General features: G+C 49.1%; 9 protein-coding genes across 16 annotated transcripts; 6 read left to right on the forward strand and 3 right to left on the reverse strand.

The window, feature by feature from the left end:
- The first annotated feature begins 162 nt into the window (after positions 1-162).
- Positions 163-2437, forward strand: FVEG_12737 (hypothetical protein). Its single transcript, XM_018902090.1, has 3 exons — positions 163-434; positions 487-1677; positions 1745-2437. The coding sequence occupies exons 1-3, from the start codon at positions 332-334 to the stop codon at positions 2380-2382; spliced, it is 1932 nt and encodes a 643-aa protein (XP_018760733.1). The 5' UTR covers positions 163-331; the 3' UTR covers positions 2383-2437.
- Positions 2373-7158, reverse strand: FVEG_12735 (hypothetical protein). Of its 4 annotated transcripts, XM_018902088.1 has the most exons (6): positions 6704-7158; positions 6041-6650; positions 4789-5993; positions 4329-4701; positions 3220-4172; positions 2373-3152 (listed from the first exon to the last, which is right to left on the reverse strand). In XM_018902088.1, exons 1-3 carry the CDS (start codon positions 6753-6755, stop codon positions 5774-5776), a joined length of 882 nt encoding a protein of 293 aa, XP_018760731.1. In that variant the 5' UTR covers positions 6756-7158; the 3' UTR covers positions 2373-3152; positions 3220-4172; positions 4329-4701; positions 4789-5773. The 4 variants fall into 4 exon arrangements, with proteins under 4 accessions (XP_018760731.1, XP_018760729.1, XP_018760730.1 ...); XM_018902086.1 differs by having other exon boundaries at positions 3220-4701; XM_018902087.1 differs by having other exon boundaries at positions 4329-5993.
- On the forward strand, positions 2982-4516 carry FVEG_12736 (hypothetical protein; the record flags this gene model as incomplete). Its single annotated transcript, XM_018902089.1, has 2 exons — positions 2982-3179; positions 3233-4516. The coding sequence occupies 2 exons, from the start codon at positions 2982-2984 to the stop codon at positions 4514-4516; spliced, it is 1482 nt and encodes a 493-aa protein (XP_018760732.1).
- Positions 5356-11354, forward strand: FVEG_12734 (NTE family protein). 3 transcript variants are annotated; one of them, XM_018902084.1, is made up of 4 exons: positions 5441-5474; positions 5530-6390; positions 6476-8920; positions 8965-11235. In XM_018902084.1, exons 3-4 carry the CDS (start codon positions 8666-8668, stop codon positions 11059-11061), a joined length of 2352 nt encoding a protein of 783 aa, XP_018760727.1. In that variant the 5' UTR covers positions 5441-5474; positions 5530-6390; positions 6476-8665; the 3' UTR covers positions 11062-11235. The 3 variants fall into 3 exon arrangements, with proteins under 3 accessions (XP_018760726.1, XP_018760727.1, XP_018760725.1); XM_018902083.1 differs by having other exon boundaries at positions 5356-5474; positions 5530-8920; XM_018902082.1 differs by lacking the exon at positions 5441-5474 and having other exon boundaries at positions 5495-8920; positions 8965-11354.
- A 129-nt stretch (positions 11355-11483) lies between these two features.
- FVEG_12733 (hypothetical protein) lies at positions 11484-14645 on the forward strand. Of its 2 annotated transcripts, XM_018902081.1 has the most exons (4): positions 11484-11838; positions 11901-12716; positions 12768-13678; positions 13732-14645. In XM_018902081.1, the coding sequence occupies exons 1-3, from the start codon at positions 11616-11618 to the stop codon at positions 12857-12859; spliced, it is 1131 nt and encodes a 376-aa protein (XP_018760724.1). In that variant the 5' UTR covers positions 11484-11615; the 3' UTR covers positions 12860-13678; positions 13732-14645. The 2 variants fall into 2 exon arrangements, with proteins under 2 accessions (XP_018760724.1, XP_018760723.1); XM_018902080.1 differs by having other exon boundaries at positions 12768-14645.
- On the reverse strand, positions 12885-15149 carry FVEG_12732 (hypothetical protein). Its single transcript, XM_018902079.1, has 2 exons — positions 13766-15149; positions 12885-13719 (listed from the first exon to the last, which is right to left on the reverse strand). The coding sequence occupies exons 1-2, from the start codon at positions 14358-14360 to the stop codon at positions 13157-13159; spliced, it is 1158 nt and encodes a 385-aa protein (XP_018760722.1). The 5' UTR covers positions 14361-15149; the 3' UTR covers positions 12885-13156.
- A 35-nt stretch (positions 15150-15184) lies between these two features.
- On the forward strand, positions 15185-20958 carry FVEG_17335 (hypothetical protein). 2 transcript variants are annotated; one of them, XM_018906590.1, is made up of 11 exons: positions 15185-16585; positions 16632-17357; positions 17401-17654; positions 17699-18754; positions 18806-18838; positions 18892-19260; positions 19307-19778; positions 19830-19970; positions 20020-20223; positions 20270-20385; positions 20434-20958. In XM_018906590.1, exons 1-11 carry the CDS (start codon positions 15733-15735, stop codon positions 20866-20868), a joined length of 4659 nt encoding a protein of 1552 aa, XP_018760720.1. In that variant the 5' UTR covers positions 15185-15732; the 3' UTR covers positions 20869-20958. The 2 variants fall into 2 exon arrangements, with proteins under 2 accessions (XP_018760720.1, XP_018760721.1); XM_018906591.1 differs by having other exon boundaries at positions 19830-20223.
- Positions 20959-22050: 1092 nt separating this feature from the next.
- FVEG_12729 (hypothetical protein) lies at positions 22051-22344 on the forward strand (the record flags this gene model as incomplete). Its single annotated transcript, XM_018902078.1, has 1 exon — positions 22051-22344. The coding sequence occupies one exon, from the start codon at positions 22051-22053 to the stop codon at positions 22342-22344; it is 294 nt and encodes a 97-aa protein (XP_018760719.1).
- Positions 22345-22941: 597 nt separating this feature from the next.
- On the reverse strand, positions 22942-23754 carry FVEG_17334 (hypothetical protein). Its single transcript, XM_018906589.1, has one exon. It carries the CDS (start codon positions 23709-23711, stop codon positions 23052-23054), a length of 660 nt encoding a protein of 219 aa, XP_018760718.1. The 5' UTR covers positions 23712-23754; the 3' UTR covers positions 22942-23051.
- Between the last annotated feature and the right edge of the window lie 1133 nt (positions 23755-24887).

Consider the following 24887-nt stretch of genomic DNA (forward strand, 5'->3'; position numbering starts at 1 on the left):
CTCTCAGTCCAATAAGTCCTGCATTTGCCGTCGTAAGTACCTACGTTTACCGGTGATTTACAACGACACATCCACCGAGCAGGCAATTGTGTCCTAATACGGTTAGAGACACTCTGCTCGGGCGGCGAAAGCGGCGCGAAGTCCGCACTCCCTCTTGCAACTCATTGGTCCATTCCGAGATCCATCGCGGTCATCCAGCCGTCCTCCATTCACCTGGCCCCGCGGTATACATACTGCCCCAGCACCGCGGTCTTCATACCGAGCAATTCTCATCCCCGGATGATCAGCCGCCCCAGACACTCACAATCCCCCCGTGGAGAGCAAAGCTACTATGAAGAGAACCCACAATGCCCTGGAAGCGGATGAGTTTGGACCCGGTGACGCTTCCGGCTCTGCCATTCGTGGATCCAAAGTGTCGAGAAAGATACGAGCCTGTAAGTGACTTCCACAGTCATAGGAATAGTGAGCGTAACACAAACTGAATAGGTCAACAATGTCATACCCGCAAGATTCGCTGCGTCACAGAGGACGGAGCCCCAAAGTGTATACGTTGCACCAAGAATGGCTTCGACTGCGTCGTGAATAAGAATCTACAAGATCTCTTAGAAGGGGAATATGACTGGAAAAAAGCCATGGAGCAACAGATGGAGTCCATGCGCGCCTCAATGGTAGACATGAAAGCGAAACTCGATAACCTGCAATCGACTCAGCAACAAATGGCGCTCGCGACCACCTCCCCAGAGACGGTCTCCCGTCTCTCAGCTCCAACGCCTCATTTGACCGCCATGACTCGGGAGAACTCACCTGATACCCATAGTGCGTCTAGAGACGAAGGCGCCATTGTCGATGCTCCTATGGTGAGTCTCTTTCGAGCGACGAAGCTTCGCAACATCAGAAGCGATCCGAGTCGCGACGGTAGAGCAGCCCTGGATCGCCATCGCCAACCGGACTTTATCTCTCAAGGACGAATCACTCTGACAGAAGCAGAAAATCTCTTTACTGCATTCCAGGGCACCCTCAACGCTTATCTCTGGGCTGGTGTCGCTCTCGTTCACGATACCCTCTCATCAGCCAGGGAATCATCCTCACTCCTGGTCGCAGCCACCTTAGCCGTAGCTGCTCTACACACCCAAGACGACGGCCAGAGCTTCGATCGCTGCTACGTCGTGTTCGCCGAGCTCGCCAGCCAAGCAATGTTCCAGCGGTATCATACACTTGACGACATCCGCGGTCTCTGCATAGGTGCATTCTGGCTCTCAGACCTAAGCTGGAAACTTTCCGGGCTCGCTGTACGCATCGCTACGGAACTTAACATCCACCAACATTGTGCACGGGCTTTGCGTGGGGAGACTTCGCATTGTGAGAAGGCGAGGCTGTGGTATCTTTTATATGTTTGCGATCATCACTTCAGCATTGCGTACGGGAGACCACCTGTGATAGCTGAGGATGTGACACTGATCAATCATGAGGGATTCCTTGCACTTCCGGGGGCAAAGGGTTCTGACGTGCGGCTTCATAGTCAGGTCAGCATCTTCATCATCCTGAGTCGAACTTATAGGACGTTTGGTCTGGATAGATCACGCGTTGTTGCGAATGATGAGTTTGATGCGATACGGCGCTACAATGGCGAGTTGGGGCAGTGGAAGCAGACTTGGGAGGCACGACTTGGGGAGCTAGGTATGATATCTCATATGGCTGTAGACCAATCACTCAGAGTGTATCAATAGCTGACGTGATGCAACAGGGTGCGATCCACAGATTGGCGATTACCCAAAGAAAGGCGTTGTGCTACACTACCACTTCGCCCGCCTTCTTCTCTTCTCCGTCTGTTTGCAGGGTCTTCAACCTACAGATGGCTTTCTCATATCCCTTGAGAGACAGGACTTTATCAACACCGCCGTAGAGAGCGCATGTGCAGCACTGCGTTTAATCCTAGAAGACTCCGACATGCGTCGCGCCGTGGTGGGAGTCCCTCTATATCTCCTCACCACAATTGCGTACTCATCCATCTTCCTGATCAAAGTCTGTTCGTCGTGGAGGGCTGTTGTCGTACACCTCGCGGTAGACGATGTAGTCAACCTCGTTGGCCCTATCATCTCCATGCTCAATGCGACGCAAGCGTATGCGAGGCATGTAGCGCATTACATTGGGCAAGGTCTTAGTACCATGCTCGACAAACTCAAGTCGGGAGAGTCGGCGAATAAGGTACTCATGCCGCAATCTGCTAGCAACAGGACGATGGAAGTACCCCAAGACTCAAGACCAGTCCAACAAGATTGGGATCTGAGCTACGGTTGGATGATGGGGGACCAGCTTGGAATGGGGCTAGAATACAATCCTGGAGACCTGCTTGGGATCATTGGATCACAAATGGCAGAGTAATCGTAGATACCATCATTAATTAGCATACATAATAATCAAAAGACCAATTACTGCCAAATTTGTTCCATCCATCGGCACTCCGCTGATTATGTCTTTATTGCCGCTAAAGCAATCTCTGCCAAGAACCCCCCCCCCCATTCTGCCCATGACTAGCTAGCTTGTCGCAATGCCGAACTACATCTTCCACTCGGTGCGAAGGCCGCCCTACCCCATGCTCAAGAGCGGCCTACGTGCCGCACCATCGAGCCAAAGTCTAGAGTGTTTCTTCCTCCGCCCCTCTTGTGGAGATGACAATACCTACGTCCCCGGTCTTCGTGCCCCGGACCTTACCCCATGGGGCGATCCACATTGAGTTCGAAGGCTTACCCATGGTTTTTATAGCGTAGCATTAGCTGGGGATTATAACATGGAGGCGGGTTTTCGTATTTAAGTTCGTTGTTGGCCCTATCTCGGTTGCTTCAATCCTTGTCTCTGTACTCCAATCCTCTTCTCCAGACTCTTGGACTCCTCCAGCACACGCCACCTTGCTTTGATCCTCAAGTGCCTCACTATACAGCCCGCCCTTCTCACAGTCTTTCAAAGACCCAGATATTGGCACGATGAGCGACGAGAAGGAAATGCCCAAAGCTGGTGAGCATCATGAGCAAGTCGGCATCTCGCAAGAACTGTCCGACGCTCTGAGAGATTACACCCCCGGCAGCCCTGAGGAGAAGAAGCTCGTCAGGAAGATCGACCTTTTCCTCATGCCTATCTTATGGATCATGTATATCCTGAACTACGTCGATCGCACCAATATTGTAAGTATCATCAGCTAGAACCTTCAACACATATACTCACTTACATGCTTCAGGGTAACGCAAAGATCGCGGGTATGGGCGACGACCTTAAGCTCACAGATGAGATGTACGCATGGGTTCTGTCCATCTTCTTCTTCGGCTATCTCATCTGCGAAGTCCCCTCCAACATGATCCTCTCCCGCAGCCGACCCTCGTTATTCCTCCCCGGCATCATGATCGTCTGGGGCTGCCTTTCCGCCGTCATGTCCGTCAGCAAGAACTACAGCACCATCCTCGCCTTTCGCTTCCTCCTCGGCTGCATCGAGTCCGGCTTCTTCCCGGGTGTTTTATACCTCCTAAGTTCGTGGTATACGCGTGCTGAGCTGGGCAAGCGGTTTGCTATTTTCTACGCTGCTGCGGTTCTCTCAGGTGCTTTCGGTGGTCTACTTGCTGGTGGTATCACATCTGGCATGCATGATGCTCATGGCATCACGGGATGGCGCTGGCTCTTTATCATTGAAGGGGTAGCCACTGTTGGTGTTGGTATCATTGCTTGTTTTGTGCTGCTTGACTATCCTCATAACTCAAAGCGCCTCAGCCCCCAAGAACGTCAACTGGCTCAGATTCGCATCGTTGCTGATGGTCTCGCCTCAACGAGCAGTCTTAGCGGTCGACTCACTCACTGGCAAGCCTTCGTCGCTGCTGTTTCAGATCCCCGAACTTACATCTTCATTGTCCTCTTCATGCTGGATGTCGGCGCAGGAACAATCTCTTACTTCATCCCGACAATCACAAAGACACTTGGTTACGACTCCGTTGAAGCTCAGTACATGACGGTGCCCATCTACGCTGTGGCTACTGTAGTGCTCATCTTTGTCGCCTGGTCCTCAGATCGTCATATCGAACGCCGCTGGCATATTACATCGGCACTCGCCCTCGGTTGCATCGGCAGTGTCGTGTGCGCCGCCGTTCAGAATCCCATCGTGCGATACGTGATGATCTGCTTGGTGGCTTCTGGAATCTGGTCAGCACTTCCTTTGATTCTCTCATGGGCCAGCGCAACTGTGAGCCTGCCCCCAGAGAAGCGCGCCATCGTCCTTGCGCTCGTCAATGCTTTTGGAAATTTCTCTAGTGTCTATGGAAGTCGAATCTGGCCTACGAGGGACTCACCGGCGTATCACATTGGCTTTGGTGTCACTGCTGCGTTCCTAGGAGTGGGTGCAATTCTTGCCTCTGTTTTGCCTCTGCTGTGCAAGATTACCGCTCACAAAGGAACAGCTGCTGAAAGGGCTGTTCTTGCTGGTCTTGAGACTGAGGAACGAAATGGAGCTGGTAGTGAGGCAGCATCTGCCAAGTGATATAGATTTTAGCAGTAGGCTAGAAGATAAACTGTCTAGCAAAATACGTAAGACTTTAGTCAGTGAGGAATTGATATTCACTTTACAAGTGCGTGCTACTCCCCTCGAATATACTCCTATGAGAGAAATAATGGCTCGGAGTTCCTTGCTTATCTGGTTATGTATTCAACTACATGGAAGAAGTGCTATGGTTGCGTTGTTTAGGATCAGCGGGTTGAGTTGCAAGGCCATCTTGGAATCGGAAAATAGGAAGGGTTGGGTGGGCTACATACTATTTATCTATGACATGATGAACTTCAAGATTGAACCTGGTTGAGATTTGTATTTATGTTAGCTGCCAGATTGTATCACGAAGCGATGGCCTGTCGAGTTGGTGAACAGACGAACTAAAGCAGTACGTTAAATACATGGACGTGGCTGTTCCATATCTCGCGCGTTTATCATGGTAGCCTATCACTAAGCTTTCTTGACGAGACCCGGCCTCATAACTCACATGATTGAGGAATCGAGTCGCTCATCAGAAAGGCAAAGATGAGACAAAGATATTCGGTTACCTGGTAAGCGTATCCAAAAGTCGGATCAAGCCATTGGTGGCAGCTTGAAGGAGTGTAGTAACTAGTTGTCCGGATAAGTTGGAATCGCGCTTGCAAAATGCTTCAATTGATTCATGCCATGGTCTGGGAACCTTGATGGAGTGTTGATGCAATGGGGTTGTAATCCGTATCCTTGTTCGGACTCCGTCAAATTATTGAGAGCGGCAGGATGATGGCAGCCGAGACACGGGACCTTTCGGAGACTTTTGCGGGTTTTGTCATGCATTCGGTAGACAGAACAATTCATGCAAAGTGCCGTTCACCATAAAAATATATCATATCATCTGTCGTCAAAATGGCATGATTTGATGCAGACGCATAAGGTCGACATGCAGGAACTCAGAATGGTGTCACAGTCAAGAGGGGTATGTCGTATTCGTGTCCCATCACATTGAAGCTACTACTAACTTGCATCATAAGGTACATGTCTCGTATTGACGCCCCAAACGCCCAATTCCCTTTCAATCGAGCATGTTATCGCGTTGCGTTGCAATTTTGCCCAGCTCATTCCATAACATACAATCTTGATCATTCATTCCAATCCATACCGGCTGGCTCGGGCTTAAAAACCACTCGTCAAATCGTGAGCGGAAAGTTTGTAAAACAATGACGTCCGATGCGGGATTGTTCCGTGGACTTGATTGACTTTTTTTCGGGGGCGCATTTAAGCTCCATCCTCGTCATCGCCAACGCGGATGGTGCCCTCAGCACCAGCACCGTTGGTCCAGTAACCTCCAATCTCGGGAGTAGTGTCGCGGTTCTGTCGCGTAGCAGTGATGATCCAGAGGCCGAGAACAGCCTTGGTGAGGACGTCGAGGACGGCGTAGATGACGACCTCGGTACCGACCTTGACCTTCCAAGCGCCACCAGCGGCACCCCAGACACTGTGGACATTAGCTTTGTTCAATTGAAGAATGGTGAGAGAACTTACACAAGGTAGACGAGCCAGAGGATGAGAGAAGCGACGGAGATGGAGCCAAAGAGGCGAGCGATCTTAGTGCCGCGGGCACGAGAGGTTCGGGAGCCGGGGACAGCGACGTGCCAGATGGTGAAGACAAAGGCGATGACGCTGATAGCATACCATCCCCATTTCTGGGCAGTGTTGGCATGTCCAACAGCGGAGAAAGCACCCGCGAGAACAAAGATCACATTAGCAATGACGGCAAAGATGGTATGCGCACCATCAACACCCGCGAGGAGACAAAGCTCGACGACAAGCAGCGGTGTCGAGAGCGTCCAGTCAACATATCGGGCCCAGAAGACCTGGCGACAGACTTCATGGTGGGTGTCAGGAACATGCTTGTGGTGATCCCTCACGCTGGTGCAGTTGAAGTACGATGTCTGACCAGACGCCATGGCGAAGTAGGCGAGGGCAGAGATGATGGTGGTGAGAGTTGTGAGGAAGTAAAAGATGCGACGCTGCACGGCAACGTTCCATGATAGCAGGGCGAAGATGGCAGACACGACTGTCATAGCGACGAAGAGAACCCATAGAGCGCGAACGCCATTGTGGCCGATGGTTTGGTAGTGAGTCGGTTCGGCTAAAACATCATCATCAGTAAAGCTCTTAGACCAGGGTAAGAACGAAACATACGAACGACGGTGGGAATGGGAGCAACCCCTCCATGAGTCTTGAAAGCCTCCATGTCGACAAAAATCTTTAAAAGCTACTCAATTGAAAGATTCTCAAGCTTCGAAGCGATGAAGAAGCTAATAAGAAGCAGAAAGAAGCTCGAGGCTGGGGCGGCGGAGCTTATAAGAAGAGAGGCGGGAGCTTACGCCGCATCTGCCTGAGGCGTTCTCAAGCCGTGCCGTGAGTGCTTGAATGATTGGATTGGACGTTTCGTAAGTGAAAACAAAACGTCATCAATGACATGTTAGACTTGCGCGGGTTTGCACAGTGAAAGCAGGTATTTAGGATGCGGGGGAATGAACGCTTTCAGGTTACGCGAGGCCATCGTGTGTGAGAGGCGTCACGAATACGTAATTTTTGTAGCGAATCATGAGAGGGGTATGTCTCTGTCATATGATGGGGAACATTAACGATGCAAGTTATGCATATTTATGTTGCAGTTCAGTAACGATTCTGTTGTATTTTTCTTATTTTTTATTACTGTAGCTGGAATGAACCTGAAGCTTTGACTGTGATGTGTTAAGCTTCCCAGACACAGCGCGTACCACAGACGTCACAAGCGGATCGACAAAATGTTTAGACTCGTGTTTTTGTCTTTCCACGTCGAGCTAGAAACTTTGTGGTACCACAAATACCCGACGCCGGAGGATTTTCTCAGACGGAAGAATAATTGTTCCCTGCTGCCTTGGCTTGAGTTGCAGATCTTAAGGAGATGAATCTCGATCGTGTGGAAGATCGATCCCTGGGAGGGAAGAGGGAGACGCAGGTGACACGGCAGAAAAGGTCCCGTCAGCCCGTGTCTCATATTTTCCAGCTGTCCACAGTCACTCCGTACAAGGTCGGGCATTGTTTTGGGACGAGACGGGAGAGTGCATGAGGGAGAGAGATCGGTGAGGAATTATCGTAAGCCATGATGCAACTCGCCGTCTTGCATTCTCTCTCTCCTCTTGTCTCCCAGCCCGTCAGTCAGTATCAAACGTTCCCTCCATTTGCTGTCGTAAGCCATCATACCACGTCTCCCCCGCAAATTCCCCAGACTCAGAAAGTAATCACCTGCCGAACATCGGCTTTTCCAAAACCTGGAGAGTCCAATAACCACTCCCGCTTCCCGCTTCTTGTTGACATGTGAACGGGACCCCAACCCCGATTCATGACGCATCCTGGCTTAGTGACAGCCAACTTGTACCACGTGCACCTCCAGCACCTCCACCATGATTGGACTGTTCCCAATTCCATACAACCAACAATTTCCAAGCGGTGTGCAGCTGGAAGCACAAGAGTCAGATGTTGTTGTATTGCTGAGAGAGTCTTTGTCAGAAAGAATCAATAGCCTACTGAACTTGTTGGGTAACAAAGTAAATTTAGCTGGGGAGAGTCGGCTGTCAAGGACATGATCCCTGGAGAAGCACTGAATACAGGGCATTTTAGTGGTCCATGCTCCTCCACGTCAAAAATTGGTGGGGAATGGGGCCTCAGCTCGGCAAGTGGATTCAATTTGGGAATCGCAACGAAAACGAAAGCAAAGTGTCATTTCGCCGTCTTTCCTTTCCAAACTAAACCAAGAAATTCCTCACTTTTAACTCTAAATCCAACGATACAATAAACTCATCATTCAGAATCACCACCTCAAGATCATCTTCCTCGCCCCTTATCATTTCACCTCCAATTCTTCATGTCTCAGCGCCCCCTCCATTAACCCCCACCACTTCCGTTAACCCTTCCGCACCTACAAATGCTTCTCGACTTGTGACCACGATTCCCTGTCCGAACTGTCTGCTCGAATACAATATCCTTAACCCCCGACGCCTTGCGACACTACAACTCTAATCTTACATGTACACAACACCGTTTGCCATGCTATAACCTCGTTCCTCCGACCTCGCACACGACCGAACCTGCGCTTCCACGGCGCGGGCTTTCACCATGGCCGACCTTATTCTCCCTGCCCGCGCGGTCCCTAGTATATACAACAAATCTACAAAATCCCCAGTTAAATCGAATATCAAAGCGAAGCGACCGCCGGTATCTTCAGTTCCTGTTGTCGGCACGCTGCAAGCGGCGATTAAATCGGCCAACGATACATGGCAGTGGTGTAAAGATGGCTTGACAGAAGATCAGCGCTTGAAGATTAAGCAGTTGGAGGACAGGAAGCGCATGCTATGCATGTCCATGCAGAATGTGCGTCATCCCGTCTGTACTGAAACCCTCAACTGACCAGCCAGGCCGAGTCCCACGCACAATGGGAGAGTGCCGCGAAAGAGCTCGACAGTCTCGAAGGCAACGATGAATGGAAGCGCGATTCCTCGTCAGGCGACTATAACCCCGAATTGATCGAACAAAGACTGCATGACCTGGACGAGGCGCGGACGAAATGCGATGTACATACAATGATGCACCTGATCCGTACCGCTTTGTCGCGCGACCTTGGCGGGATGGATAACGTTGACCTATACCGACACTCTTACTCCGGGACGAAACATCTTATCGAGCGATATGTCGAATCTACAATAAAGACTATTGATGCTGTTATCACGCAAAGCCGGCTTGACCAGAGTATTGAGAACAGAGACCTACTTGAAGGAATATTGTTTGCTCGACAGAGTTATGGCCGAAGCGCATTACTTTTGTCTGGTGGAGGCACCTTTGGCATGTCGCATATTGGTGTTCTCAAAGCTCTTTTCGAAGCGCAGCTGTTGCCACGAATTATATCTGGCGCAAGCGCTGGGAGTATCGTGTGTGCTGCCATGTGTACCAGGACCGATGAGGAGATCCCGAAGCTTATTGAAGAGTTTCCGTATGGGGATCTTGCGGTTTTCGAGGATCCTAGCGGTCAAGATGGTGTTTGGAGTAACTTGCGTCGGTTGTTGACGGAGGGAAGTTGGTCTGACATCAAGCATCTGACACGGGTAATGAGAGGATTGATGGGCGACATGACGTTTCAAGAGGCTTACAACCGGACGCGGCGCATTCTCAACATATGTGTCTCCACGGCTTCGATGTACGAATTACCACGTCTTCTCAACTACGTCACTGCACCGAATGTCATGATCTGGTCCGCCGTCGCTGCATCATGTTCTGTCCCTCTCGTCTTCAACGCTGCGCCGCTGCTTGTCAAGGATCCGATTACTGGCGAGCATCAGCCTTGGAACCCTACGCCCCAAAGATGGATCGATGGGTCTGTTGACAACGATTTACCGATGACTCGTCTTGCGGAAATGTTCAACGTCAACCATTTTATTGTTTCTCAAGTTAATCCGCACGTCGTGCCATTCCTTGCAAAAGATGACCACTTGTCGCCATTTCGAAAGCCAGAACGAGGTCAGCAAACAAATGGCGAAGATTACGATTGGATCCACACCATGACATCTCTTGCGCGCGACGAGGCCTTGCATCGACTTCATTTTCTGGCCGAACTCGGCATCATGCCCAACCTTGCGACCAAGTTCCAGAGTGTTCTCAGCCAGAAATATTCCGGTGACATCAACATTCTTCCCGAGATGAGTATAAACGACTTGCCCCGGTTATTAAGCAACCCCAGTCCAGAATTTATGATGCGCGCATGTCTCATGGGCGAACGAGCGACATGGCCCAAATTGAGTCGGGTACGCGACCGATGCGCAATTGAACTGGCATTGGATCGAGCTGTACACAGACTTCGAGCTCGAGTTGTCTTTTCGCAAAGTCAACGCGATCTTAGACATTTGAACGTCACTGCTGGAAACATCCCGCTTAAGCTGCCGGTTAGAGTAAAGCAGGGCCAAGCAGTAATTGAACCACCCGCAGAGATTAAGAACCAGAAGCGACATCGCCGCAAATCTGGAAGCAGTCTGCACGTCGGACCTCGACAGTGGCTATTACTCGACACGAGCACCATCACCGACGACGACACCGAACAAGAAGAGCTCATCGAGATGGAATCTCGTCGACGCGCTGGGTCACCCGTAGCACAGCGCAAGCCCCGCCTCAAGCGCGCATCCCGATCACAGATCCATATCCACACCCGAGCCACCCTCTCAGCCGTCGTCGACGCAGAAGAAGTAAACCCAACGTTCAATTTCTCCAAACCAATTACTCCACCATTAAAGAGCCCGAAGGGTACCGAGTCACAGGCAGGGACACCAGAGCCGGACAACGTCACTTCCGCGACAGAGGCAGAACCAAGTGAAGTGTTTCACTCGAGCGACGGGCGGGAAGACACAGATGTTAGCGATCCGGAAACAATTGAGGTGCATCAGTTGTCGAGTACGCTTAATAAGGCGGTTAGTGTGGATGAACCGAATGGACCTGCTGCGAGGGCTGGGTGGATTCTTTGGGACTAGGATGTCAATAATAGATGAGGTGTTCTGAGGAGGGTAGAAGGGAGGATGAGGCATAGAGCGAGATTACTCACGAAGCATTGTGTTTGGTGTTTAGCATGGGATTTGAGCAGCATTGAGATATACCATTCATATAAAGCATATTTTATTTATCTGAATTGGAGGGTCTGAGCCTCGATCTTCTGTGAGCTCTTCGTTAGGCGGAGTTTGTGTTGAGGTGGATGTTTGTCTCAACACCGGCTACCCTAAAGTCATCGTAAGTTTATATAAAAAACGTCAACTTCTTTACAATGCCCATAAATATAATAAATATTCATAAGCTTTTCATACGTCTGTAGCCGGGGGTAGATGTAACTGCGCCTGGGCATCAAGGTACCTTACTCGACGTCATCCCTGACGCCCATGGATGGTTTTGAACGGGTCAATTTCTGTTGAGACTTGTGGCTGAGAGCTTATATGACCACCAAGAACTTTGAGCTTCTCCACGTCGCGTACCTATATCTAGGTACCATACCTACCGAAAAGGGTTGCTTCTCTATGCCTACCTCTGTATCACTATGATGTTGTTCTTTATCAGCCTCTTAGGGCTCTTGTCTCTCGCTAATGCCCTCGCCATCATCACGCGAGCACACTTCGATGTCATTGTTATTGGCGGCGGCCCAGCTGGCCTATCGGCTCTGAGCGGCCTCGCGAGAGTTCGCAGAAAAGCTCTTCTCGTTGACTCTGGGCAATACAGAAATGCCCAAACGACACATATGCACGATGTTATCGGCTGGGACGGTAAGCAGCCCGGCTCACCTACCTTAACCTAGCAGAGAATTGATCACTGACTTGGTTGACAGGTGTTCAGCCAGCCTATTTCCGCTACGAAGCCCGCCGTCTCCTCAAGCACTACAAAACCGTCAAAATGATGAACGGGACAGTGACCAACATAAAACGCCTCCCCGGCACAAACACACACTTCATGGTCTCCGTTGAAGATACCGGCTCATCGCCCATGGAAGTCTCAGCGCGGAAAATAGTCCTCGCGACTGGCCTAGAAGATATTCTGCCCTCCACTCCAGGAATAGAGGAATATTGGGGCAGGGGGATTTACTCGTGCCCCTGGTGCGATGGTCACGAGTACGCCGATCAGCCCCTCGGTCTTCTATGCCCACTCGATAAAGTCGCGAACTACGTTAGAAAAGTCCTGACGCTGGACACCGATATCGTGGCTTTCGTTAATGGCACTGATACCGAGGAGATGAGGAAGCTCGCTGATCAGCAATTGCCCCAGTGGGAGGAATATCTAAAACTTCATAACGTGACGATCGATAACCGGACCATTACATCGCTCGAACGACTTAAAATGGGCGAAGACAATGATAAGTCTCCTCATCTACCCTCAGTGCCTAAAGATGATCTCTTCAGTGTGCACTTCACAGAGGGTGAGCCAGTGGAACGAGTTGCCTTTCTGTCGAGATTCGCTAGTAAACAGAGGTCGGATATTGGCGAAAAAGCCGGCGTTTTGTTGACGTTCGGGAAGTTGGGAGTGACTAGCGGGGGCATGCTAACGAATGTGCCCGGTATTTATGCTGTTGGGGATGCCAATTCTGATGGTGCACCTAATGTACCGCATGCTATGTTTACGGGGAAGAAAGCCGCTGTGGCAATTCACGGTAAGTGCCTACCTTTTGACGTGAGGTCGTGTGCTAATTACCTATATATAGTGGCACTTGAGGTTGAGAAACAGACTGCTGAGCTTGCGGAAATGGCAAAGTCCCGGGTGTCTGACCCAGTATATGACTCGACCACGCAATAATCTATGATTTTTACACTTCTTTTCACACAAGTTCATTAAGAGCTTTTACATAATGTATATGATAGTGACGTAAAATTAGGAAAGGTTTATATCGTTTAATAAGCTTGTGATGACCTTAGGATAGCTGATACTGTCATCGGATCATATCTTGAGAAATACACGGTCAAGATCACAAGGGTGCTAGTGGTGACGTTCAGTATTTAAGAATTTCAACACAAACAGCCCTGGAGGCTTCGATATAGCCAGCCACAGACTATTGCGAACCTTGCTGTCCAATATAAACACATGCTTCGGAACTCAAACGCCCCTGTCCTCATCCCACTGCCCAAGCAACCCCTCAAGCTGCTGATGCCTCCTCAACGCCTCCTCGAAACTAACAAGCCCATCCTCCTCACCCTTCGCAAACGTCTCATAAACAGCCGCCACACCCCTCGCCAGCAGCGGAATATCCTGCTGCCACTCCTCCCACTTCCACTCAACCTCCTCCACAACATCCCTCTCAAAATCATGCACCTCAATAACAACCGGCTTCTCATAAGCAGAAGCACCGTGGAGTGTAGTCCCGGTAAAGACTTGTACTCTTATCTCGCCCTTTTCACCGGCGATGGCTATGCTTAGGTGAGGAGAGCCGGGGAAGGGCTGACCGCGGCGGAAGCGGACGAGGACGGCGGCGTCCTTTTGGGCGGTGGGGGATTCGGAGAGACGACCTGTTGCGAGAATGAGGTCTGGGACGTCGGAGGTTGTTGTGTGTGTTATTTCGTTGGTTTTGGGATCGCGGATGCGGATATTAGGACGTTGGTTGTGGAGAGTGCTTTTGAAGTTTGTGATGTCGCCGATGATGTACTGGAACTGATCAAAGACTGACTTGTTAGCTTCCACCCATCCTCTCTGGGAGAGATGACTTACTGTGTCCGAGACCAATGGTAAAGATATTACCCCCAACTTCCCGTTGAGCAAAATATTCCAGACTAGACGGCAGTATCTCCCTATCATTCGTTCCTCCAGATGCATACAGCTCTGCACTAACAATCTTCCCAATCCTCCCCTCTTTGACAATCTCTCTCAACTTCTTGATCGGCGGCGCATACCGTCCCTGCAGCCCAACAATCGTCTTGACCCCCTTCTCCTTCGCAGCATCAACAAGTTCCCTCGCATGCGTGACATCCTGCGCAAGCGGCCACTCCACGTATAAATCCTTACCAGCTTTTACACTCGGAAGAGCACTTGAATGGTGAACATCAACACGCGTAGCTACAACGACTAACTCAACATCTTTATCAGCGGCCAAGTCTTCTGGAGTGCCATAGGCTTTAGTCTCGGGTCGGAGGTTGTAATGCGCTATGGCGTTCTTGGCAGCTTGGAGGGAAGAGTTTTGGAGGGCGACGATTTGGTATTTCGATCGGCCCAGGGGGGAGTTCAGGTACTGGAGATGGGTGTTTGAGGCCCATGAGGTTTTGGCGGAGGATGAGAGGCCGATGATGGCTGTGCGGATTGGGGCCATGTTGAGTTAGTCTTGAGCTAAGATTAAGACTTTTTTTATATTGTTTCAGGTCAACCTTTGGGTTATTTTTGAGGGTTTTATATGTTCGGATGATGTTGTTGACGTTGGAGATGGTGTCATTGTGATTTCTAATCGTTGATTTGTAAGGCGAGATCATTGGTGAGATTGATGTGTTAAGACGCAACTGCATATAAAATTCAATTGGCTGGATCTGACTTGTATGATAGTTGTAAGAATGATAAGGTCTGACAGTTAGAGTCTATTATGATGCATTATGTTTGGGAGGTCAAGTTCGCGTTAATTGATAGCCAGCCAATCAGATCTGAGCAGGGTTGACCACCAAACAGATGCGAATAGCATTCTTGAATGGTTTTTTACCAAATTCTGACAACATATTGCAGAGTCAGGAGTCACGCTTAACCACAATAATCATCTCCTATATTCCTTATCCCTTCACAGCCTCCCCCTTCATCAACGTCACTGGTCCCCTCGGCAAGTCCAAGCACCACCGAACTCCCACTGCCGACAATCCGCCCTACCGTCAACCCTACATCGTAAAAGGGCGACCAATCACGTCCCGAAACCATGAGATGCAACGTGGAAACCATGCCTAGACTCCAACGGCAGCAATTTCGCTTGGTGTACCTGAATGCAACGTTCACCTCCCGACACCCGCAAGCTAAGCCCATACCGTAAATCACCGAACTACCTCCAACCAATAACCTCTAAACCATGATCTGATAAAACTAAAACAAATCGTCCCTCGATAGATTTTTGTTCTAGACTGCTCCTGTTTGTTTTAGCTTGTGATAGTGGGACCGCAAACGTCAAGGTGGTGGCTGAGCAGTAAAAAGTGCACGTACCCACCAGTTTCACATCTGCCAATACGAGAATCAATCATTTTTCCTTCACTAGGATGAAGTCGTCGTCACGATCTAGGCTATGCTCTTAGGGCTGCAGGAACTTATTTCTTGGTCCCAGAGCTTGAGTGAAGTAAACCTAACTCAGAATCAGCCTTGTCTCCACTACTCAATTTAATTTCCCTTTAACCTTCTTATTATAGACTCGATGGTGACATTATGTAAACAGACCTCGATGAAACTGGAGGCACGTAAGTCTGCTAACTACTTTAAGAAGGCAGTTACTGTGATAATGCATCTGGCCTCATTGTGAAAAAAATTCACGAAACGCCTGAGAGACAAGATTGGTTGGTCACATACCTATCCAGCTGTCATGTTTTCTTTCACCCCCTTTAGCCCCGCCCCGCGGGATACTATGACTTCCAATTCGTCCAGAGGCAGCCCAGACAGTCATGATCTGTATATAGTGCCTAACATAATCATATCACGAATATCTTCATCCTTCACACATCATGTTCTCATCCACAAGACTATGGGTCCGGCAACTACAAGCCCTGACAAGGAAAATCTTCCTGATTACACTCGTCAAGCACTGGCTCTCAACACTCCTCCGAGCTCTCCTCATCCCCGTCCTGATTCTCGTTCTGGTCCTCCAAATCCAGAACTTCACAGGCGATGGAAGCAGGTATGGCGTTGGAGAGCCATCCCCCATTCCAAACCTTGCTGAGAATCTGCCCCCTGGTACAAAACTTGTCTTTGTGCAGGGCTCGAACGCGGGGTCTGATGTTGGTGGTGTTATCACCAAGATTAAAGATGGTTTGAAGGGGAGCGTTGAAGTTGCTGATAGTGAAACTGATTTACGAAAACGCTGCCCTACGAGTTTAAGCGGTGTGACGAATTGTTACGCTGCTGTTATTTTCAACGATTCACCTCTTAGCAAAGCAGGTAACAAGACGTGGAGTTATACCATCAGGGTTAGTTCAGCACGAGCATCAACCAAATTCGACATTGCCACGCCTTCGAAGAACCACTACGCACCGCTCCAACTCGCTGTCGAAAACGCAATCACGAATTCAACCACGACTCCGAACAGTTACATGTTTACACGGATAACGCAAGATGAAGCTGCTGAGATAAAGCGTCGCAATTTTGCGGCTACTATGGTCGGTGGTTTTGGGATCGTGTGTTTTCTGAGTATGATTTCGTCGGTGTTTCATATCATTGGAATGATATCGACTGAGAGAGAGGCGGGGATGGCGCAGTTGATTGATGTTATGACTGGTGGTGCTGCGTCGGCGAGGGTGTTGAGCTATCTTATTGCTTTTAATATCATTTACTTGCCGAGTTGGATCATATTTGGAGCTTGTAAGTACAGCATACCATCTTTTGTCTATTCCGCTAATGGTAGTAGTGTATGCGACCCTCCTCGTCCCGACCTCGAATGCTGGAATCGTCATTCTCTGGCAGATCCTCTCCGGTCTATCCCTCACAAGCATGAGTGTATTCGCAGCCACCATCAACATCCGATATACCGCCATATCCATGGCCATCGTCTTGATGCTCCTCGCCACCCTCTGCGAAAACCTCGATTCGAAACCCGAAAACGTTCCAGCGCTTGTCGTCCTAATCCTATCCGCGATCTTTCCCAGCTCGAGTTACATATTCTTCCTGAACCAACTCTGTCGAAACGAAGCCCAAGGTCTCGCAACGAACATCTCGAAGCCAGCTCCCCATCATCCACGTATATACGAAGTTACAGTCTCTATGTTATGGGGCCTGTTGCTTCTAACAATAGTGTTCTATCCCTTGCTTGCTATCCTTATTGAGAAGTGCTCTCATGGTGTTAGCAACAAGGGTAGGAAGTTCACAAACGCCAACGGAACGAGCGATTCTTCAACAGCCCTCGAAATTGTCGACCTCACGAAAACATACAAGCCTTCCTTATGGAGACGATGTTGCCGGAGGGCTCGTCCAACGATAGCTGTCAACTCACTTAGCTTTTCCATGCAGAGAAAGCAAGTCCTGTGTCTGCTCGGCATCAATGGATCTGGCAAGACAACAACACTAGGTCTAATCGCTGGTACACAAAAGCTCACAAGCGGCTCGATAAATGTCAACGCCCCTCGCTCCAATCTTGGTAAGTCTATAATCTCAACTTGATTCTTCAACTAACTCGCAAGGCATCTGCCCCCAACGCAACATCCACTGGCCCGAGCTTTCAGTCCTCGAACACGGTAGACTATGGGCTATGATGAAAGGCGGAGCCACAGATACCCAATCCCTAGATTCCCTCGTCGAATCCTGTGATCTTTCCCTAAAGAAGCACAGTCCTGTCGGTATACTCAGTGGAGGTCAGATGAGAAAGGTCCAAATGCTGTGTATGTTAGCAGGCGGTAGTTCAATCTGCCTCATGGACGAAGTCACCACTGGGATGGTAAGCACCCCACGCATTGACGCTTCACTCACTAACAAGTATAGGATCCTGTCTCTCGAAGAGCAATGTGGAACATTATCCTCGCCGAACGTCAGAAGCGAAGTCTTATCCTCACGACTCACTTCCTCGACGAATGCGAAGTTTTAGCCGATCAAGTCGTCATTGTGTCGCATGGCCATGTCAAGTGTCAGGGTTCAACAGCAGCATTGAAGAATCTGCACGGAGGAGGGTATCGAGTCCATTTACCGGGCGTTCAGGACCCACCGGCCACGCCATATGTTACGGCTGTACATCAGGGGCAGACTGTGTTTAACACTCCTGACTCGACATCTGCTGCAGCGCTTTTGACATCCTTACAAGGGGCAGGATACTCTGATACATCATTGAGTGGACCTACTATGGAAGATGTCTTCCTCAAGGTCGCTGATGAAGGTGATGATGATGATGTTGGAGTTTCTGACCGGAGTCCTTTTCTTGAAGGTAGTGAGACACCGGACTGTCAACTCAGTTCAGGAACACAAGCTTCATTCCTACAACAACTCTCAGCTCTCCTCCTCAAGCGTTTGTTAGTTCTGAAGAGAGGGTTCTGGTGGTACATCCTCGCTTTGGCGATCCCACTAATCTTCACACCCGTCTTCAGCGCCATGGCCAACGATCCAACGCCCTTCCAACCAACACCATGCGTATCAACCGACTCATCCATCCTCGAAGAACCATGGCCCATAGCTCTTCGTCCAAATGGCTACTACGATCTCGCAGGTTCTGATAACATCTCCATGCTCGTCGGCTCAAGCTCTCTTAACAAGACTCTCTTTCGCTCATTGTCAAAGTATCCTATCGGAAAGGAGTATGATATGAAGGCTTATCCAGATCAATTCAAGTTTCAAGATGACTATGATGCTTTCTTGAAACAAGTTCGTGATAAGCCGAGACAACTTGTACCAGGCGCACTGTACATGGATGGGAAGGATAAAGATACGCTTACGTATAACGCTGAGCATGGGGCTGATGGATCGATGTTGATGTTGAATATGTGGAGTCAGCTCAAGAGCGAAACTCCAATTTCTTTGTCTTTTGCATACTTCAGCTCTTCGATACCGGTAAGTAGCCATATAATTTAGTTCCCTGGCTTCGACTAACCACATGGACAGTCTGACCCTGGCCCCGGCATGTTTCTTGCTATCGTAAGTCACTCTTGGCCTCATCAGATGACAGGCACTAACGTGATACTATCTAGCTACTCACCGTCTTGCACGTCCTCTACCCAGCATTCTTCGCTCTATACCCCGCGTACGAACGACTTCGAAAGATTCGAACCCTACAATACTCTAACTCGATCCAGCCTCTTGCTCTGTGGACATCACACATCATCATCGATATAGCATTTGTACTCATTATCTCCTGTCTGTCTACCTTGTTTATTTCTTTGATCATTCTAAAGTGGTACGGCGTTTGGCACCTCTTCCCTGTCATGCTTCTGTACGGCTTTGCAATGATGCTTTGGTGCTACATCATTTCTCTTTTTGCTCGATCAGAACTCTCTTCTTTTGGCATATCCTTTTGTGTTTCGCTTTTGATGTTTGGTATCTCCGTCGCAGGACTCATGGTATGTCACTTCACCTATCCTAATCAGACGCATGCTGACTTACCAGATTGCCTCTGTCAACCAAAGTCCAGGTAATAGGTCTTCATCCATGGACACAGCGGTGTTTATCCTCGGTCTCTGCTTCCCCGTCGCTAACCTCTTCCGCGCTATGGTCGTCGGCCTCAATGTCTGGGCCGCAGGATGTCGTGGCGATGCAGTGATAAGCTATCCCGGCAACATCCACGCCTACGGCGGCCCGATTCTTCTCCTCTGTATCCAAGTCACGTACTTGTTTGCTCTCCTGCTGTTACTTGACGGAAGAACATGGACGCTTCGAAGTCTGTGGGCAGAGTATATCGTTCCATTATATCAGAAGAAGAGAATGAACGCGAAGGATGTTCACATTGAGATGACGCCGATGGTCAAGTCTCGAGGCATGAGCGGGAACTTGGTCGATGTTGATCAGATATACAAGTCATTTGGCGGTAATGTTGCTGTTGATGGTGTTTCTCTCACGATGGCAAAAGGAGAGCTACTCGGTAAATACCCTTCTCCGCCTTTTTGTCGTCCCGTGACTAACGCTTGACTAGCACTTCTGGGACCCAACGGCGCTGGTAAGACGACTACCATCAACATGATGCGAGGTGAAGTCCGCCCAGATTACGGCAACATCTACATCAAAGGTGTGGACATGCAGAAGGATACCCGAGCTGGGCGACAGAGCATAGGCTGTAAGCATCGTCGTCTACTTGATCCTTTCACCTACTGATGGAGTGATAGATTGCCCACAATTCGACGCTTTGGACCAGATAACCGTGCGCCAGCAGCTAGCTTTCTACGCTCGCGTGAAGGGTATCGCAGATGTACAGCGGAACGTCAACTTGGTCATGTCAAAGGTTGGACTGAGGCCTCACGCCGACAAGCTGACATCTCGATTGTCTGGCGGAAACAAGCGAAAGTTGAGTTTGGCTATCGCGCTGCTAGGTATGCCACATCGCTTGACACCATTGAACAAGACTGACCGGTACAGGCAACCCACCGATTCTCATCCTTGATGAACCGAGCTCAGCGATGGATCCCATATCCAAACGTGACATGTGGGCTATGCTATCAGGCATTTCATCAACTCGCTCAGTGCTGTTGACGGTAAGTGCCTGCCTCCTCGTATTTTATCAACATACTAATGGCTTATAGACGCACTCGATGGAAGAAGCAGACATGCTAGCAACCCGCGTCACCATTCTCTCCAAACGCATCCTCGCCGCCGGCACAATCCAAGAACTCCGCAACAGACACAGCAACTCCTACGAAGTACACTTAGTCTTAGAGTCAGCACCAACATCAGACCAAGTCGAGATGCAAAAGGTGGAAGCATGGATTCGCCAGACATTCCCAGGCGCCAACTTTAGAGGGTTGAGTCTGGGCGGACAGCTTCGCTTCAGTATCCCGGCGAATAGCACTGCTGATGAGGCTTTTGCTATGTCCCAGAATAGAAAGGGCCAGGTTGTTGAGGTGATTGAGACTTTGGAGCGGAACAAGAGGAGTATGGGGGTTGCGCACTATACTGTTAGTATGGGGACTTTGGAGATGATCTTCTTGAAGATTATTGAGGAGTATATTTTGTATTAGCCTTTTAATCATAGATCTAGCGTTTCTTTTATCAACTTTCTTTCAAGCATTCATGACTTCACAATTAGATCCCATGCATAAATCCAGCAACTCGCATTAATTAATGTGCATTGAGCCTTGATGGCATATCAGAAGGGACTCATCCGACATCGGGGGCTATCCGCTAATTATCTCTGAGACAAGATATTCGGTCATGATTCTCATTGTTTCAAAACGCATTGACCGACAAGTTCAAGCTTTTGACCAAAACCAATAGCTAGAAACACGCATGTGCCCCCGCGTCATAGTAGAAAGCTATAGAACCAAAGCCCCGGGTAGGAACGGGCCGCATTCCAGCATCAGTCTCCTTTGGACGATATGCATTAGCCTCAGGATCTAGCTGAGGGTAAAGAGGGGGTTAAAGAAGCTGTCTCACGCCGTTAGGAAAATAAACCGGCGATCATATGAACTTTGACAGCTGAAAACTTCCAGTGAGGCAGTGTGATGAGCGTGCTTATGATGAGCCGTTCATTGGGTTCTGATTCCTGTGATGTCTTTTGGCTCACTATCGAAGTAAGCTACACCAGCGAAATCAAATCTCTGAGCTCACTTGAGTGCCCAAACATAACACGGCGAATTCACGTTATAACAATACAACCTGCCTGTACAGAGTGCCATGGTAGGGCTTAGACTTTGTAGTATTAACTACATGTTCCACGTCTTGTTGAAAATCCATTTCACGGTTTCGGGCAGCAAAAAGGCAAATCAATGAAAGTATGATTGAGCCCTCGCGGCACATCAAACATCCCTCACGGACACAGCTGATCAAGCATACAGCGTAAGATGCCTTACACACAGACTGCAACTGAACCTCTGCACTGACCAGTGATAAAAGATTGAAGACTGAGACACGGCACATCCGTCAGGCTTTCATGTATGTGCCTTCACCGCAAGACGCCAACCTCTCAACCTGAAGCGAAAAAGAATGTCATCACAGTGCCGATGAGGTGACAAAAGGTCTCTCGAAAAGAGCGAAGAGTGAAGGTGAATCAGGAAAGGGTATAAAAGTCCTGACTACTGCCGCCAGTACTACTTTTCTTCGCTATCAACCAAACAGCTCAACACTCAAGAACCAAAACCTTACTTTAGCTCCTCCCTAGAAAACCATTCAAGTTCGTCCCTTCCTCTCATCCTGATCACCGAATGCCCTACACCGTCAAAGTCCGCGTCTACCAAACCAACCAAAACGCCTACTTCCACATCGTCGAGAAAGCCTGCTGGCACTACACCGACGGCTGCGAGTGGAACGAGCAAAACGGCGTGCTGTCCCTCTACATGGGTGACAGCGGCACCGCAGGCCTGCTGCGCTTCAAGAACGAGGAAGGCAAAGAAGCTTTCTCCGTTGCCGTCGGCGTTCACATGTACAAGCCCTGGATTGACATCATCACTGGCCTCGCGGATCACATCACCGGTGCTCAGTCTCTGCCTGAGTACTAGGGCGATCCCACTGATAAGACCAAGAGACGTGAGGCTAGATTGACTGAGCAGTCGGTTTTGAACATTGATCGTAGGAACATTACTGCCAAGTATCGTGTTAAAGAGGGAGAGAACCTTGAGCTTGATGTTATTATTGGTTAAGGTCGGAGGTTAAGAAAGAAAAGGTGGACAGGTCAGGGCTGAAATCAGTACTGGCATCTTACTGTGGCAATATACATCTCACTCAGGTCGCAGAGCTCACATATGTTTCTCAAGCTTTAAACGTGTAGGCTTCAATCAACAAGTTTCATCGACCAACCCCCGCTTATTGCCGTAGAAATCCAGGAATCGCTGTAAAGAGACTAGGTTCTCTCTGCTGGAATAAGCTCAGAGCCACAACTCTCAACTGCAAAAACCCACAACTTAGACATCAATACCATGATGACTGCTGCTGTAAAGAGACTCAGGGGCATAATACGTCGTTCTGTTAGTTTATGGTATGATGACTCATGTATTTAAAAAACCCAGCAAATACCATTAACGGCTTATACGCCCAGCTACCTGAAATCAAGGAAAGCTGTCCTGTACGTGGTCTTTTGCTGACATGACTCAAGTCCTCACGGCTCTTGGTAACTTCAAATCCGCAAACAACCAATTTCATAGTAAGCGGAATAAAATTCTTCCATTCAACTATTTTTCATCCAGATAATAGGACCAGCGCCAGCACCCTAATACGAGGCTTCTTCAGTGAGTTGGCCTGCGATATCAATATGGACGTTTACTGCCTCGGTAGCGTCAATAACCGCAACACTCACGGGACCATTGCGAGATTCTTTAGACCAAAGAAAAGGAATGATGGAGAGTGCCTTATCAAAAGGCGGAGGCTCTTGCACATATGACTCAAAGTCTAAAAAGAGTCGACTAAGCAGATTGTGGTCTGCGGTTAGGCAACAATAGATAAAATCCGTGTAGCCGACGTCAAGGGAAGTCCAGACAAGATCGTCGGCTGCAAGATAATAGATCTGGCCAATCGCCTCATTGCCAAAGTGCCCACCATTGAGTGCAAAAGCGCCGCCCAATATATCATCGCCGACAATAAGAAGTCCACTATGGCCTCCGATCGTCCCATTGGCAGTCAGAAGAGAGCGGTCTGAGCCAGATCCGAGTATTCGCACCCGTTTGTTGAGCGCCAGGATGCCGCCGGTTTCGTAGGCCACTGCGCCGAGAATTGAGCGTGTCGTGACCTGCAGTTGCAATAGAATGTCGCTGCGCAAGCCTTTATCAGGCGGCAGAATTTCACACGGCTCACTATTGTCTCGTGCCCATTCGTGGATCAGATTGATACCAGGATCAGCGGTATTGATTAGTTCGGATATTGGTCGCGCCATACCTCAGGCTTTAATCTGAATGAAAATGTTATGTCAATTCAAGGATTAAATTGAAAATAAGCTACTATTTACACACGCCATGACTGGCACCAAGATCTTACTAGCGGGACGGATGATCCTTGATCCGATCCCAAGACTCCCAGCAACAAGCAGCTTCTTGATGCCCTCTATTCTGTGGTTTAACTCACTCTTATTTATACTTGTAGCTCGATTTGTAGATATCCGTTCAGCGCACCATAACACCTTGAGAAAGCGCTGCAGGTCGGAGGCGTCATTGTTCATCGGGTGGTGCAGCAAGGAGGTCGGTTGCTCCTAATTACGGAAATTCGACAATAACATCTTGAGCAATTACCTTGTCGGCGCCTTTAAGACCCCAACTTGGCCCTTAGCAGTAGGCACGAAGAGAGTTAAAACCTTGCATACCAGTTTACCAAGCTCCAGTTTCTATATCAGCTGTAAAGACACATCTACCATTATAGGCAATAACATGATCTATATCTATAAAGTACTCCTCCTCTTGCATGAATTGCTAGGAAGGAATTACTGTAAAACTCTATAAATCGCTGTAAAGAAGGAAGCTAAGGGACAATATCTGAGGGTCTATGGCCAGGCGAATGAGCCATTCAATAACGTCATTGGCCTGCACGCTCAGCCCTGAGAAGTCTTGCGGCACAAGCCCAAAGCTACGAGAGATACTTGCTGATGAAATTGAGCAGGGTTCTGGCCTTCTGCCAACTTCAGTTCTTGCCAATCGCGATATGGTGGCTGCATGTGGCTCTGTCAAATTCGTCCATTTCGGCAAATTCAATCAATTTTCGCAGCACAGATCTCTAAGCCACTCGGTCAGAATAACACAATAGCTTATTAACTCCGCCAGGCAGAATAGACTCTGGTTTTCCTGTGCTTAATATTAACTCTAAAATATAAGCCATTGACTATATAGTTCTATCTATGATGCGACCATCCGAATGCTCGCAGGCATATAAGCAGGCGGTGTTCTCTTCAGTGTGGCTGCAGCAGAAGACCAGACAACCCCCCGAACTCTTCAAGATTGAAGGAAATTAATAAATACTAGCCCAGCTTGTGTCTAAAGTCATCTTTAGACGATTCTTCTGTCCATCAACCCTATTCTTAGCATTCTTTGTTCTCCTTCGTCCTTGTTCGAGAGCCTGTCTT

The sequence above is a fragment of the Fusarium verticillioides genome, chromosome 3 (genome assembly GCF_000149555.1).
Source record: "Fusarium verticillioides 7600 chromosome 3, whole genome shotgun sequence".
Taxonomy (NCBI): Eukaryota; Fungi; Ascomycota; class Sordariomycetes; order Hypocreales; family Nectriaceae; genus Fusarium; species Fusarium verticillioides.

What these genes read in the sequence shown, in the direction of transcription:
- FVEG_17335 (XM_018906590.1), top strand. Translation starts at nt 15,733, where the DNA reads ATGTTCTCATCCACAAGACTATGGGTCCGGCAACTACAAGCCCTGACA. An exon ending in CCGGCATGTTTCTTGCTATC is followed by an intron (nt 18,839 to 18,891) that starts GTAAGTCACTCT and finishes GATACTATCTAG; the next exon opens with CTACTCACCGTCTTGCACGT. An exon ending in TTTGGCTATCGCGCTGCTAG is followed by an intron (nt 20,224 to 20,269) that starts GTATGCCACATC and finishes TGACCGGTACAG; the next exon opens with GCAACCCACCGATTCTCATC.
- FVEG_12733 (XM_018902080.1), top strand. Translation starts at nt 11,616, where the DNA reads ATGATGTTGTTCTTTATCAGCCTCTTAGGGCTCTTGTCTCTCGCTAAT. An exon ending in CGATGTTATCGGCTGGGACG is followed by an intron (nt 11,839 to 11,900) that starts GTAAGCAGCCCG and finishes CTTGGTTGACAG; the next exon opens with GTGTTCAGCCAGCCTATTTC. An exon ending in AGCCGCTGTGGCAATTCACG is followed by an intron (nt 12,717 to 12,767) that starts GTAAGTGCCTAC and finishes ACCTATATATAG; the next exon opens with TGGCACTTGAGGTTGAGAAA.
- FVEG_12737 (XM_018902090.1), top strand. Translation starts at nt 332, where the DNA reads ATGAAGAGAACCCACAATGCCCTGGAAGCGGATGAGTTTGGACCCGGT. An exon ending in GTCGAGAAAGATACGAGCCT is followed by an intron (nt 435 to 486) that starts GTAAGTGACTTC and finishes CAAACTGAATAG; the next exon opens with GTCAACAATGTCATACCCGC. An exon ending in GGCACGACTTGGGGAGCTAG is followed by an intron (nt 1,678 to 1,744) that starts GTATGATATCTC and finishes GTGATGCAACAG; the next exon opens with GGTGCGATCCACAGATTGGC.
- FVEG_12734 (XM_018902083.1), top strand. Translation starts at nt 8,666, where the DNA reads ATGGCCGACCTTATTCTCCCTGCCCGCGCGGTCCCTAGTATATACAAC. An exon ending in TATGCATGTCCATGCAGAAT is followed by an intron (nt 8,921 to 8,964) that starts GTGCGTCATCCC and finishes CTGACCAGCCAG; the next exon opens with GCCGAGTCCCACGCACAATG.
- FVEG_12735 (XM_018902088.1), bottom strand. Translation starts at nt 6,755, where the DNA reads ATGGAGGCTTTCAAGACTCATGGAGGGGTTGCTCCCATTCCCACCGTC. An exon ending in TCCCATTCCCACCGTCGTTC is followed by an intron (nt 6,651 to 6,703) that starts GTATGTTTCGTT and finishes ATGATGTTTTAG; the next exon opens with CCGAACCGACTCACTACCAA. An exon ending in CTCTGGCTCGTCTACCTTGT is followed by an intron (nt 5,994 to 6,040) that starts GTAAGTTCTCTC and finishes TAATGTCCACAG; the next exon opens with TGTCTGGGGTGCCGCTGGTG.
- FVEG_12732 (XM_018902079.1), bottom strand. Translation starts at nt 14,360, where the DNA reads ATGGCCCCAATCCGCACAGCCATCATCGGCCTCTCATCCTCCGCCAAA. An exon ending in TACCATTGGTCTCGGACACA is followed by an intron (nt 13,720 to 13,765) that starts GTAAGTCATCTC and finishes CTAACAAGTCAG; the next exon opens with TCTTTGATCAGTTCCAGTAC.
- FVEG_17334 (XM_018906589.1), bottom strand. Translation starts at nt 23,711, where the DNA reads ATGGCGCGACCAATATCCGAACTAATCAATACCGCTGATCCTGGTATC.